At 36.4% G+C, this 15,557-nt stretch overlaps 1 protein-coding gene and 1 pseudogene across 1 annotated transcript; both read right to left on the bottom strand.

Annotated features, from left to right (window-relative positions):
- Window positions 1-1,457: 1,457 nt before the first annotated feature.
- LOC104824844 lies at window positions 1,458-9,375 on the bottom strand (annotated as a pseudogene).
- Window positions 9,376-10,873: 1,498 nt separating this feature from the next.
- LOC109116342 (cannabidiolic acid synthase-like 1) lies at window positions 10,874-11,742 on the bottom strand. The gene is made up of 2 exons (XM_019201583.1): window positions 11,595-11,742; window positions 10,874-11,220 (listed from the first exon to the last, which is right to left on the bottom strand). Exons 1-2 carry the CDS (start codon window positions 11,740-11,742, stop codon window positions 10,874-10,876), a joined length of 495 nt encoding a protein of 164 aa, XP_019057128.1.
- Between the last annotated feature and the right edge of the window lie 3,815 nt (window positions 11,743-15,557).

The raw sequence follows: 15,557 nt of genomic DNA, 5'->3' as shown, positions 1-15,557 counted from the left end.
TATTTTTTTAACGTGATTCAAGAAAAATTTTATATATATTGAGGTTTATAATTGTAATTTTTAAATATTAAAATTTATTATGTTTAATGTTTTGAATTTTGAAATTTGAATATATTTGTTTGTGATAGATTATAATTGTATTTGTATTTTAGTTGATTTGGAATGTTTAAATTATGAATTTTAAATTCGTGAATATTATTTATATTAAATATATTATATATTTTATTTATGTTTAAATTTGTTATTTGATTTAAATTAAAATTTTTATAATATTTTAGGTCGGATACAGATATCCGCAAATATCCGTGATTTTAACGAATATCCGAAGTTGCGGATATCCGAAAATTACGGATCGGATACGGATAACAAAAACGAATATTTGTGCGGATCGGATACGGATACGGATATCTCAAAAATCCCGGATATCCGATCCGTGCCCACCCCTACTTTCACTGCTCTAGGATCTTTAATTATTTTAGATTAGATTTGATTTAGATCAATTTAGATTTATATATCATATTTTCTCCCATGATAACATCAAATCTAAAGTATCATAATACTTTTAGAATACGTAATCCAATCAATCTCAAATGGTCATATAATATTTTTACAGATTAGTCAAAAAATTAATCTAAATCTAATTAATTCTTAATCCTAAAATAATACAAGATTATTGTTAAACTCAATCTCAAGCATTCGTTTCTGGAGTTACTATGATCTATTATATTCTTGCAGTTTTTCTACAGTTTTCGTTGGATTCTGAACTTTGATGCACAAATGTTCGAGGCATCAACGAGTTTTCTACGGGGGTCGAGAATCCGTCTCAATAATTTCAGAAACTTAAACTAGATCCAATCATAAGTAAATATAGAATAAAACAATAGATCTAGAAACTTACACTCATGATCATGACACTTAGAAGAAAACACTGGATTGAAGAGAACACTACGGGAGAAATCGAACACAGGATTAGAGGGAGTATTTTGGGAGAAATCAATTAATAGATGATGATGGGTTGACGAGGATGTGCGTATTTATAAATGATATTATTTTCACTTTATAGCCTACTGTTAGTGAGAAACTCTGTGCGGTTCCATGTGGGTTATAGCAGATTTTTCTTTTATTTATTTATTCATTCATTCTTCTTCTTTTTTTGTTACGTGTATAATTTTGGATAAATATTGATGAATTAAATAATGGTCTTGGGAAGTTGGTAGTGAATCGGTTGGTCTATCGTGAAACACATGATTTATTCATTCATTCATTTATTTATTCACGTGATACAATTGTTTAAAAGTTAAATCAATATCTAATCACAAAAGGGTTTACGAAATAAGCCAATCAACATGTAAACTACAACAAATAAACCTTGCAAAAAATGTTCAAATTATTAAATTAGTAATACAAAGAACAGTAATGTGAAGAATATATATACTGAAATACATATATATATTATATTATATTTGCATTATTGATTCCTGTAATTGAATCATTCTCACCTGCTTTTGGGCCTTAATGACTAATAGACGCTCAATGCAATCTTTGGACTTTGAGATGCGGTAGAATATTTGTCCACCGAATCTTGTCATCTCTAATCATTTATTTGCTGCAGAATTGAGCGGAAGTTTAGTGGATTAGGTGCATGCTCCTTTGTAGCCAACGTGCAGGACGAGGGAACAAACCAAGCATTGTAACGGATGGTTCTCCGCGTGGTGCTCATGTTGCTGGAATAGTCGCTGCCTACCACCCTGAGGTGGTGAAACAACATACATCTTATCGATAATTTTTCACTGTCGGTCGACTCATCTTCCGTGTCTACCTTGTTAGGAGCACTTGTCGAATGGAGTGGCACCTGTTCTTGCAAAATTGGAGACTCGCGCTTAGGTTCAATGGAGACTGGAACTGGCTTGACCCGGGCATCTTTTGGTTTCTATATTTTGTCCTAATGTTTCTCTCATTGCAGGGCATACGAATATTTAAGAGTTTCCGAAAATCTTGTTCCCTCGATCCAACTATATTTTTTTTTAAAAGATCTCTCCAAACAGATATTCGAATTTGGATTGGAAAATCTTTTTACCCCAGCTCTTACCATTTGAATTACCCCATCTTGGGTTAAATTTGAAGACGTCGAAGAACAAATGATATGTACCTACTCATGGCTTTTGATAGGTATAACATATATAATCCATTAATTAGAAATAACCGACCAAATCAACCCAAACTGCTATGGCCGATGACACATTCCAATACTTGTTTTATTTTATTTATGGGACCGATTGAGCCAAATCACTTTTTTGTACATAAAAATGTATTATTATTAGGTGAAAGCTGGAGGAATGCTTTGTTCGTGTTTGAAGAAGTTGGAAGGATCGTACTTGGCTTTCACTGCCATCAGCCTCTTGAGATTGCCCATGAAATACCTCGTCCCATAGACCATAGCCTCTTCCACGTTTGTCTGATTACTCGGATTGCTCCCGACATCGATGTCCCTGTAGTTCAGGAACGCCTCTCTAGGGTTACTTGACACGTACGGTTCCGCTACTTTGTACAGCTCATTTATCAGATTCAGGTTCATGTCTGTTGAGTTGTCGCCATTCCAACCCGTAAAGTACTGAATCTTGAATAAGTTCCCTTCCCTGTGAGGAAATGGTGTGGAAGTTTCCGGGATACGGTCCATCACCCCACCGTACGGGTTCCATTGCATATAAGCATTGTTCATCTTCAACACGGCCTTCAACATCTTCTCAATGCCCTCTTTTGGGATCGGTCTCTTGACGTAATCCGACTTCATCTTGAATGAAGATGTAGGACTCGTTGGCCTTTCCAATAGAACACTCATCGGCGATCCGACTGGGAAATCAGCCCAGAACATCGTGGAGTTAAGCCAACTCATTTCGATGCAATCTTTGGGCTCCAGTCCCAATTCTGGTAGTTTCTTGTTCACTATGGCTACGAGCTTATCAGCAGGACCCAAGAATTGAGCCACGAAGTGAGCAGCGATGGTTCTGTTGCCATCGCTTCCTCTGGCTACTTCAGGCATCGCCCGTAAGAAGAACTCTTCGGGCAACTTACTCGCGACAAGTTGCCACTTGTACAGAACATCAGTTGCTCCTTGTTCCAATGTCCTGTTAACCTTAAACACTGTCACTGTCTCTGGAACAGTGACGAGTTTGATCTTCCATGCAAGAATTACCCCGAAGCTGGTCCCACCCCCTCCGCTGATTGCCCAGAAGAGATCTTCACCCATCTTAGCTCTACTCAAGATCCACTACAAAAAAACTGTGAAATTCCAACGGATTTTTCCAACGGATTCATCCGTTGCAAATTTTCCAACGGATTTCCAACGGATTCCCGTTGGAATAATTCCAACGCATTTCTAACGGATTTCCAACGGACGTCTAACGGATTCATCCGTTAGAAATCCGTTGGCAATTTCCAACGGCATATCAACGGATATTTGAGTTGGAAATTTTCCACGTATATTCCAACGGATTTCCGTTGGAAATAACGTTTGACGAATTTCAACGGATTGCCGTTGAAATTATTCGAACGTTACGAAACGCGGTAATAATTCCGACGGATATCCGTTGGAAATAGTCGAACGTTATAACGTTCGAAATATTCTAACGGATATCCGTTGGAAAGTCTAACGGTAACGAAAATTGCAACGGATTTCCAACGGATATCCGTTGGAATGTTTCTCTATTTATAACACTCCACCATAATTCGTCCAAACCACTCTCTAAATCACTCATATACTATTCTTTTACCAAAAATTCTCCTAAAAATGACATCTTCAACAAATCCGAATATTCGTTCGTCCCGACAGTGGATATACGAAAGAGTTGATTCGATTACAAAAGAGGTAACGCAAGAATTCATTAACGGTTTGGAACAGTTTATGAATTTTGCTTCTATGCAGCCGTTGTGTCAAGAACGTGGAAAAATGCTATGTCCATGTACAAGTTGTCGCAATTTTAAGTATCGCAGTACAGAAGATGTTTGTAAACATCTATTTCGAAGGGGATTTGTGGAAGATTATTATATTTGGCGATTTCATGGAGAAGAAGTTCGGACAATCACAACGGGACAACATGTCTCGGCCGAGCAGAGGTATGATGTAGATGAAGATGTAAGAAATCCTTATGTTGAAATGGTGACAGATGCTTTTCCTGGGGCGCAATTGGCTGAGCAAAACTTATCACAAGATCAGGAGGAGCCAAACGTCGAAACAAAACGGTTTTTCGACATGTTGGATATGGCAAATCATCCTATCTATGAAGGATGTAAAGAAGGTCAGTCACGTTTATCTCTTGCATCAAGATTGATGAGTATGAAAACGGATTACAATGTCACCGAAAATTGCATGGATTCATTTTGTCAAACGTTGCGTGAATATTTACCTAAAAATAACGAAGCTCCAGAATCGTATTATGATACGAAGGCTATGTTGAAGAATTTGGGAATGCCTTATGAAAAGATTGATGTTTGCAAAAATGGTTGCATGCTGTACTGGGGTGAAGAAAAAGAATTGGTTAGGTGTAAATTCTGTGGGACTAACAGATACCGTCCGAGTAAGAATGTACGGAGACAAACTCCGTATAAAAAGATGTTCTATATGCCGGTATCGTACAGATTGAAGCGTTTGTATGAATCACAACAAACGGCTTCGCATATGAGATGGCATGCCTCGCATTCTACCGTTGATGGAGAAATGCAACATCCATCAGATGCTTTGGCGTGGAAAAACTTCAACATGGTATTTCCTCAATTCGCTGCTGAGCCTAGGAATGTGTATCTATGTTTGTGTACTGATGGATTTAGTCCGTACGGACAATCTGGCATGCAGTATTCATTATGGCCAGTTATACTTTCTCCGTACAACTTACCACCTGAGATGTGCATGAAAAGAGAATTTATGTTTTTGACATTGTTGATTCCTGGGCCAGAACATCCGAAGAAGAGTTTAGATGTGTATTTACAGCCGCTCATTAAGGAGTTGAAGGATTTGTGGGACATTGGAGTCTCTGCTTACGACGTAAGTGTGAAACAAAATTTTACACTGAGAGTGGTTCTTCTTTGGACGATCAGTGATTTTCCGGCGTATGGCATGCTATCGGGATGGAGCACACATGGAAGACTTGCATGTCCGTTTTGCATGGAGAAAACAGAAGCGTTTCAGTTGAGACATGGGAGAAAGACGTGCTGGTTTGACTGTCATCGCAGATTTCTTCCAAGGAATCATCCATTGAGACAAAATCGTACGCTTTTTACTAAAAGTAAAATCGTTACTGAGGAAGGTCTTGTTATGCAAATCGGAGAGAAAATTTATTCTGAGCGAATAAATAGTGGATATTTGGATGATTTGGAAGCTTCTGTGCATTGTGGAGGAAATTTTGGGCATAAGAAGTGCAAAGGATTTGGTGATTGGCATAACTGGTATAAGCGTAGTATTTTTTGGGATTTGCCTTACTGGAGTTCGCTAACGCTTCGACACAATCTGGATGTTATGCATATAGAGAAAAACTTTTTTGATAACATCATCAACACCGTTCTGAATGTGCCAGGGAAAAGTAAAGATAACATCAACTCGAGGAAGGACTTGAAAGATATATGCAAGAGAAAAGAGTTGGAGTTGACACGTGATGGTCACGCACCTGTGCCGATATTCAGACTCACAAAACCAGGTAAAACGGTCTTGTTTAAATGGTTAAAAGAAGAGGTTAAATTCCCTGATGGATATGCATCCAAATTGGCGCGATGTGTTGATACTGATTCATTAAAACTTATGGGAATGAAGAGTCATGATTGCCATGTATTCATGCAAAGACTTATTCCTATTGCATTTGCGGAGCTATTGAAACCGAGTGTCCACGGAGCGTTATGCGGTATCAACACATTCTTTCGAGATATATGTGCAAGATCTCTGAGAAGAAGTAATGTAGAGGTTTTGAAAGGCAACATTCCTGAGATACTTTGCGCATTGGAAAAGGTATTTCCACCTTCATTTTTTGATGTGATGGAACATTTACCTATTCATTTACCAGATGAGGCGATATACGGTGGTCCAGTACAGTTTAGATGGATGTATCCATTTGAGCGATTTTTTTTCCATCTGAAGAAGAAGGCTAAAAACAAAGCAGCAGTGGAAGGATCTATCGTCAAACAGTATTTGTAAGAGGAGATCTCCTACTTCAGTTCTTTCTATTTTGAATCTCATATTCAGACGAAGAAAAGGAGGGCTATCAACGAAGACGATAGAAGTTATCTCTACCACTATGATTCATGTTTCGGACTTATTCCCGAAAGTTTTCAGCCTACTGGACGCCTCGGAGGCAAATCTGAAGAATATTGGTTAACTGTACAAGAGTACAATCACATCGCCACATATATACTGTTGAATTGTGAAGAACTTAAGCCATACGAAAGGTACACATTTTTTAATCTTAGATGTGATTAGAAATTAATTAATTACATATTTGCTAACAACATATTTTTAAGACTTTTTGACGAGGATGTTTTGGCAACATATCCTAACCTAAGTGGGGAGGAACTTGAAGGAATGAAGGAACAACATTATGCATCTTGGCTTCGAGACTACGTAAGTATTCTAGCTATATATATATATGTACGTGTATGTATTTGTGTATTAATTTAATTTTTATGCGCAGATTCAGTCATGCAGTGATAGAATTCCGGCATGGATCAGAGATATATCACATGGACCTGGAAGAAAAGTCATTTGCTAGTCGATAATGTTCACCCGAGGATACACGTTTCACACTTACGATCATGGAAAACATAAATCCACGTTCAATTACGGAGTTTGTATAAAAAGCGGGTCATCGGAAGATCCTGATTTCTTTGGGGTTCTTCGTCAGATTTTCCAACTCCAGTATCCAGCCAGGATTAGTCGGGTTGAAAACAATCATATTCAGATGTGATTGGTTTGATACAACGTCGGGACGCGGCTCACGGAAAAATCGATGGGGAGGTATTGACATAAACCCGAAACTAGGGGTGGGCGTTTCGGGTTTCGGTTCGGTATTCAAGCGGTTCGGTTCGGGAACGGTATTTTCGGTTTTATAAAAAGTGTACCAAACTAGAACCGAATGTTAAACGGTTCGGTTCGGTTCGGTTTTAGTATCGGTTCGGTTCGAAACGGTACCATTATATGAATACCAAATAAGTATCGAACTATACTATTTACACATATATTAGTGGAATATTCGAATTTTGGTTCGGTATTCATACGGTTCGGTTCGAATCCCCATGAACAGCGACTTCTTAGCTCTGGGATCCAACTTTGATTCCTTCACATGATAGTAAACAACCGAACCGAATATGTGCAGAGAATCATAATCATGAGCAGGTTTGCCATACCAAACTTCCATGGGTGTCTTGTCTCCAATTGCAGCAGATGGTAACCGGTTGATGAGATGACTCGCATACGTCACAGCCTCAGCCCAGAACCGTTTGTCTAATCCAGCATTAGACAACATACACCGAATCTTCTCCAGTAAAGTTCGATTCATGCGTTCTGCCACCCCATTCTGTTGCGGATTATTTCGAACGGTGAAGTGTCTGACAATGCCATCATCTTGACAGATTTTTGCTAGTGGATCACTCATGTACTCTCTAACTTAAAATAATTCATTTTTAAATATTATATTTTAATATTTTATTTCAATTTTAAATATTTTTTTATTTTTCAGTCGGTCTCTCCAAATAAGGGCCGCATCTATGGATTAGGAGGATTGCAGCGAGATTTGTTCGATGATTTCGGTGCACCAATTCCTCCTGGCATGCAGAGTGATCTCGAACAACAACGACGGATCGAGACACTCGAGCAACAACTTGCGGCGACGAGGCAACAAGTGACTAACCTCGAACAAATCGTTGAGCTTATGCGGGGTGATCGACCACTCCACAATACGCCGCCAAGCTCGGGAGCAGAAACAACGGCACGTAATCTCGGGACTAGCGAAGACGAAGAAACCCGTAGTGCCAATTAATTATTATTACTGAAACTATTTTATATTTTTGTAATATTCGAACAATTGTTTTTTAATATTTTCATTTTATTTTGGTTTTATTATATATATATATTTATTTATATATATTAATATATATTTATTAATATATAATATATATAAATATAAATAAAAAAATAAAATAAATATTTAAAAATAAAATAAATATTTTTATTTATTTTATTTTTAAATATTTATTTTATTTTTTTATTTATTTTTTTTGTGTTTTCCAACGGCAATTCCAACGGACCCCCGTTGGAAATAATTCTAAATTCCAACGGACATCCGTTGTAAATACCGTTGTAACATTTCGACGGCGTTTCCAACGGATATTCTAACGGATATCCGTGGCAAATACCGTTGTAAATCCGTTGGAAAATTTCTAACGGATATTCTAACGGTCCCGTCGGAAAATAGCCACGGATGTCCGTTGGAATTTCCGTTGATATATACCGACGAACAAATCCGTTGGAATTCCGTTGCAAATATGCCACGGAAAAACCGTTGGAAATCCGTTGAAATATTCCAACGGATGAGTGCGTCGGAATTCCGTTTGGAATTTGCCACGGAATTCCAACGGACACCGATTTCTAACGACGATATTCCAACGGATTTATCCGTTGGAAATCCGTTGGAAAAGTTGAATTCCAACGGATTTTCGGCCCTTTCCAACGGATCTGCCGGTTGGAATTTAATGTTTTTTTTGTAGTGATCCTTCCGTTCACATCGACTAGCAAAGCGTCGGCCACATTATCCACCGTAGTTCCGTACTTCCTCATCAAGTTTCCGTACCCAGCCCCGCTGATGTGTCCTCCGGCTCCTAAAGTAGTGCAAATTCCCGCCGGAAACGCCAGCGTTTTGCTGGCGTTAGCGATTTTGGCATAGAGTTCTCCCATGGTGGCGCCTGCTTGCACCCAAGCTGTCTTGCTGGGCACGTCAAGATCGATAGAACGAAGGTTGAACATGTCGAGGATGACGAAGGGGACGGACGAGATGTAAGAAAGGCCCTCGTAGTCGTGGCCTCCGCTACGTATACGGATCTGAAGACCGCTATTCTTTGCGCACACCACTGTCGCCTGTACATGAGATTCATGTTTGGCAGCGATGATGGCTAAGGGTTTAGTGAACCTAGGGTTTAAGAACCTCTGATTTTTCGTGTACGACACGAAAACAGAATCAAATGATGGGTTTTCTGGAGTGTAGATCGCTCCAGAGATTGGAGAAGAAGGGTTTGCTTGGGAGGAAGGCATCTAAGAAAACTCTCAACATCAGGACTCACAGCTGATGCATGTGAAGCCGAAACAAGAAGAGAAACAATAATAAAAGAGATGAAACCTTTCATTTTGTGGAATGTAATGAATCTTTTTTTAATTATTATTTTGGTGAGTCTGAGTTGTGTGGGTGTATGTATATATATAGAGAGCGAGATGAAGATTTTTAGTTGATTATTAATTTATGATTTTTTCTATTTAAATGAGATTTTTTCTATTTCAATAAAATTTTAAAAGATTTTAATACATTGATAATGGAATTAGGATATTTTTATCACTATTAATTTTTTTTTATGTAGTGCATGTAATTTGGAGATTTTAAATGGTCAGAGATCAATCTAACAATATTCAAAAAATAGCTAATATAGAAATATATATGATTTTGTATGCTATTATAAAAATAATAATGCTTTTTTATTGATATTAAAGTTAATAACAAATCGAGTTTTTTGAATGAAATTCTACCTTGGGATTTCATTTAGGATCTCTTGGGTTTTTAATGAAACAATTTTTAAGGTTGAAATTAATCTAAATTATAATTCAAAACTATGATTTTATATAAGTCTTGGGTTTGATAAAGTTTCATACGAAATGCATAGAGTTATCGAATAAAACCTAAGATTGGATGGTTCAACCAGTAAGGAATAGAACAAATATTCTTTTCAATTCAGAGGTTCGAATCTCCATTTGGAGAAAGATATTCATCGGGTTTTTCCGGTTCTCTGACAAATATAGTTAGACAAAAGCCCGATGACATTTCGAATTATTAAAAAAAAAAACATCTAAGTTCTCGATTTTCAAGTAGCGGTAATAGTAACTCAGCTTCCTCGAACATAAAGGGATCCCAAGTATCGTATAGGTAATATACCTTCCGATCGGCCTGTTTGCAACAAGATTTCGAGAGATTAATGGATAATCTTAAAAGGCCGCCGAAAGCCCTGCAACGCATTCATTACATCTTTTATAGAGACCGGATCACTCCTACAAATTTTTCAAACCGAAACCATAGGTGTAATAATATAAAACACCAATCACAATTTCTCGAAATCAAGAAAGACACGCATTAAGGTTAATGAGAGACATTCATCTTTGTTACGTTAATAGCCTTTTTATACCAAAAAAAACAACTAACTAAATCCTAAAATAATGGCATCGTATCTCACCCATTTCTAAATCTCAAGCACAATAATAGATCCAACATTGACCAAATAAAATAATCAAATAAAAATAAAAATAATCAATTGCCGGTATTATGGAGAGAACATTCATGAATATGACAAATGGATGAGGGGAGAGGGGGTGTCCCTGTCCTGGGCCCGTTTATCTTTTAAAATGCCCGGTCGGTCATCCTTCCATATTCCATTAATATTGATTGAGAATTATGCGGATGTTACGCAGCTCATGCCCACACGGTCCCATAGCTCAATATTTTAAAATATTATAAAGAGGCTATATATATATATGCATCCATGCCTCATAAATATGGCTATGCCGTACCAAATCATAAAGATATTGAAAAGACATAGTAATCGGATTTATTCACCGAGATCATGGGTCCCATCTTTAACCTCAAGAATCGGTGAGAGATCGAAACGGAGGAATACTTTGTTCGTCTCTGAAGAAATCTGTAGGATCAACGCTTGTCTTAACTCTGACCAGTCTGTCGAAGTTGTTCTTGAAGTACTTAACTCCCCAAACCCTAGCTTCCTCGTACTTTGTCCTGATCCCTACGTACTTCCCCAGTTCCAGGTCCCTGAAGTTTACGTAAGCTCCTCTCGGAGATTTCGAAACGTACGGAGTCATTAAATCGTATACACTCTCGACCCATTTGACGTATTTCTCTGTCTCTGTCTTGTTCTTCGTTCCCTCCCCTCCGTCTCTCCAGTAAGCTAAGTACTGAATCTCGTAGATATTACCTGTCCGATGAGGGAAAGGGCACTCATTCTCTATTAGAGTTATTAGAATATAACTATAGTTAAATGTTAGTTTGGTTAAATTAGTTTGGTTAGGTTAGGGTTTATTAAGTGTTTCTTTTCTTCCTCTTGTATTTAAGCAGTTGCCCTTTGATCAATGGAAATACAACAACAAACATTTTCAGAAACTTTTCTCTTTATTTTATAAAATAAAGAGAAAAGTTTCTGAAAATGTTTGTTGTTGTATTTCCATTGATCAAAGGGCAACTGCTTAAATACAAGAGGAAGAAAAGAAACACTTAATAAACCCTAACCTAACCAAACTAATTTAACCAAACTAACATTTAACTATAGTTATATTCTAATAACTCTAATACATTTTTGGACCAAATGAGTCTCATCGTCAGTCTCGTTCCCTTCTCTCTGGTTCTCTCTACTCGTCGACCGTGTTGGCACAACATTCTGATCTCTGCTCAAGTTTTCGAAAAGGGATCCAAGACGATTCTTTGTGTCAACCCATTTCATGGTCCACCATGGATTTTACCTTGGTGTTTTTCATCTTTGTCTCTCAACCCTCACTGTCTCGATCTCTTGTCTGCCTCTCTCGGTAGATCATTTTTTTTTTCTTCTTCTTCTTTCATTATCGACATCTCTTTGGGCCTATGGCCCATGACTCATCTAGTCATATAATACACGATTTGGAATCCATATATTTCTCGGAAGAACTTTCCGATTCGTTTATCCGATCGATGTCCATCCGATCGTTATTTTCAACAGCGTTTATTGAAGCTATTTGCTTCTTTATTTTTGGAAAGTTCACATCATGAAGATATTCTTGACATTTGGAGATTTGGAGATTGAAGATTCAAGTTTGAAGATTGAAGACTTCAAAATCTGAAGATTGAAGAATTTAAGTTTTTTTTTTAATGTCAAATCTATTCCTTCTTTACAGAAGTTCTAGATTTGCGGGGGCGTATTAGAGTTATTAGAATATAACTATAGTTAAATGTTAGTTTGGTTAAATTAGTTTGGTTAGGTTAGGGTTTATTAAGTGTTTCTTTTCTTCCTCTTGTATTTAAGCAGTTGCCCTTTGATCAATGGAAATACAACAACAAACATTTTCAGAAACTTTTCTCTTTATTTTATAAAATAAAGAGAAAAGTTTCTGAAAATGTTTGTTGTTGTATTTCCATTGATCAAAGGGACACTGCTTAAATACAAGAGGAAGAAAAGAAACACTTAATAAACCCTAACCTAACCAAACTAATTTAACCAAACTAACATTTAACTATAGTTATATTCTAATAACTCTAATACGCCCCCGCAAATCTAGAACTTCTGTAAAGAAGGAATAGATTTGACATTAAAAAAAAAACTTAAATTCTTCAATCTTCAGATTTTGAAGTCTTCAATCTTCAAACTTGAATCTTCAATCTCCAAATCTCCAAATGTCAAGAATATCTTCATGATGTGAACTTTCCAAAAATAAAGAAGCAAATAGCTTCAATAAACGCTGTTGAAAATAACGATCGGATGGACATCGATCGGATAAACGAATCGGAAAGTTCTTCCGAGAAATATATGGATTCCAAATCGTGTATTATATGACTAGATGAGTCATGGGCCATAGGCCCAAAGAGATGTCGATAATGAAAGAAGAAGAAGAAAAAAAAAATGATCTACCGAGAGAGGCAGACAAGAGATCGAGACAGTGAGGGTTGAGAGACAAAGATGAAAAACACCAAGGTAAAATCCATGGTGGACCATGAAATGGGTTGACACAAAGAATCGTCTTGGATCCCTTTTCGAAAACTTGAGCAGAGATCAGAATGTTGTGCCAACACGGTCGACGAGTAGAGAGAACCAGAGAGAAGGGAACGAGACTGACGATGAGACTCATTTGGTCCAAAAATGTGTCAAAGATTGAGGAAAGAAGATGAGAAAAAGAACCCAGAGACGGAGATTGAGGGACTTGTACTTAAAAAAAACCCTACAATCTGGTGATAGAGAAGAAGCCGACTGACAGAAAAGGAAGAGAAGTCGACAGACAGCAGAAGAAGTATAGAGATAGCAGAAGCTCATATCATTTCGGTGTTTTTAAAAAAAAAAAACACAAAGTGCAGAAGACAACATAGAAAAATATAGAGCTTGAGAAAGTTATGGAAGATTTGAACAAAAACAGAACATGATCAAGAACTGTGAAAAAGGAGTAAAGAAGATCATATTATGTATTCATGGAAGAAGATGAGGAATACAGAGGGAAAAAGATTGAAGAAGAAACCCATAAAGAGAAACTTGATTTGATGAAAAATGAAGATGGGAAATTTTGTCGAACATTTGGAGGGCAACATTTTCATCTGACTTTTGGTAGAAAAAAAAAAAAAAACTAAACCAAAATCAAACAGAACAGATGAAAAATAAAGACGAATCACTGGTGCTACCGGTCTGAGATAAGACCATCACCTTCATCGTCATCATCTGCATCTCTCGTTTCATCCATACGAGATACTTGAAAATTGATTTCAGAATAACAAAGAAAAATAAACCAAACCAAAGAAAATAGAAACTACAAAAGATTTTTAAGAAGAAACTGGAGAAAAAAAAAAAGAAAGGATCTTAGGCTCTTGATACCATTTTGATATTATAAAATAAAGAGAAAAGTTTCTGAAAATGTTTGTTGTTGTATTTCCATTGATCAAAGGGCAACTGCTTAAATACAAGAGGAAGAAAAGAAACACTTAATAAACCCTAACCTAACCAAACTAATTTAACCAAACTAACATTTAACTATAGTTATATTCTAATAACTCTAATAGCCACCACCTCCTCATCTCACTCCCTCGTTGCACCCTGATAAAACATATACGTACATATGTACGTTTTGTATGTATGTAATGTATACCTGCATGCGTATATTGTGTGTGCACATATATATATATATGTATGTGCTCACACGTGTTCATCTCAATGTCTCACGGGTGTGTTAGTTTCTTCTCGGTTTCGCTGTCTTGTGTACTTCACGTGCTTTAAGTGGACTTGTGAGTTTCTGTTTTGTCCTTTCTTTAATGAGAAGTGCTGTCTGAATCTACGTGACCACCAAGATATTAATTTTAGTATTTCCGATGGATTTTTAGATTGCTATATTTGATTAGCTTCATATGATATTTTCCCAAACAAATATAAACGTTTTTCTTTGATTTTTTTTTATTGAGTTTTTTTTCAAAAAAAAAAATCTTGAACAGTTTGTCTCCTGGAATTGTTGTATTTTTCTAGAGTTTCAAACTTTTTGGCCAATCTTTTTTAACTAAAATGTTAAATGATAAGAACAACCTAATGATGATCGAAACACATGAATAGAGAATAAAAAAAAATTTATAACAGAAGATAAATTAAATATTCTATACATGTATAAATGTTTAAATTATAACAATAATAGTAACCAAATGTGTTTACGATTATACATGGTATGATTTACCGTGGTCATCTTGAAGGTATACCTATAATTTAATTATATGATATATATACCATATGATCATATACTCTCTCACCAAGCGTTGTGATTTCATTTTTGTTTGAATATTTCCAATTTGAACAATTAAAATTCATTCCCATTTATAAATGAAATCATCCGTCGGTTTGTTCCATTTCTTAACCATTCCTCTAATTTGCATATTCCTCACATTCCTATAATACCCTAACCATTTCTCATTTCCACTCGATATATCTGTTTTTTGATAATTTAAAAATTTATCGGACCTTTGATCCAAACTATATTTTTTATTGGACCGAGAAAATCCATTTGATAAAGGGCCTTTAGTCCAAACTATATTTTCCATTGGATTCAAAAAACCCACTTGAATGACCCAAATGAAGACTCGAAACTAGATTAAAAACGGTTTAACCTCATCTCATCCTCATTAATACCATCCAATCTTAATCAATATATCATATATTTAATATTATAATTATGGTAAAATACGATATAAACAATATTGCTAGCATACCCTAAAAAACTTTCCATTCAAGATTTTATTATAAAAAAATCTATAAACGAAAACTATCTTAGTCGTCGGTTTTGTCCAAATTTTATCTTTCATGGATCATTCCCGTTAACGTAGGCAGCATTTGGCGGCTTCCTCTTTATCCTTTTTGCTTTCTTACATCGAACTCCAACCCCTCCAAGGTCGCTCCTTTTTTAATCCTACCCTAATTATAATCCCTGTTTTCCTTTTTTCGTAAGGCAAAAAAAAAAAAAAAACTTGTTGATATATACGTTACAAATTCAAGTCAATCTACCCTCTTTCGTTTGGAATTTTGGCCCCTCGCGGAAGGTACCCCGT

This window comes from Tarenaya hassleriana, unplaced genomic scaffold, assembly GCF_000463585.1.
Source record: "Tarenaya hassleriana unplaced genomic scaffold, ASM46358v1 Cleome1, whole genome shotgun sequence".
In the NCBI taxonomy this organism is placed as follows: Eukaryota; Viridiplantae; Streptophyta; class Magnoliopsida; order Brassicales; family Cleomaceae; genus Tarenaya; species Tarenaya hassleriana.
Note: the sequence above shows the minus strand (reverse complement) of the source record. Positions and strands in the feature narration are given on the sequence as shown.

Bases quoted from the DNA above. Each gene is read 5' to 3' on its own strand.
- LOC109116342 (XM_019201583.1), bottom strand. From the start codon at position 11,742: ATGAAATGGGTTGACACAAAGAATCGTCTTGGATCCCTTTTCGAAAAC. The intron at 11,221-11,594 runs GTATTAGAGTTA...CTCATCGGACAG, and splicing joins GACTCATTTGGTCCAAAAAT to GTAATATCTACGAGATTCAG.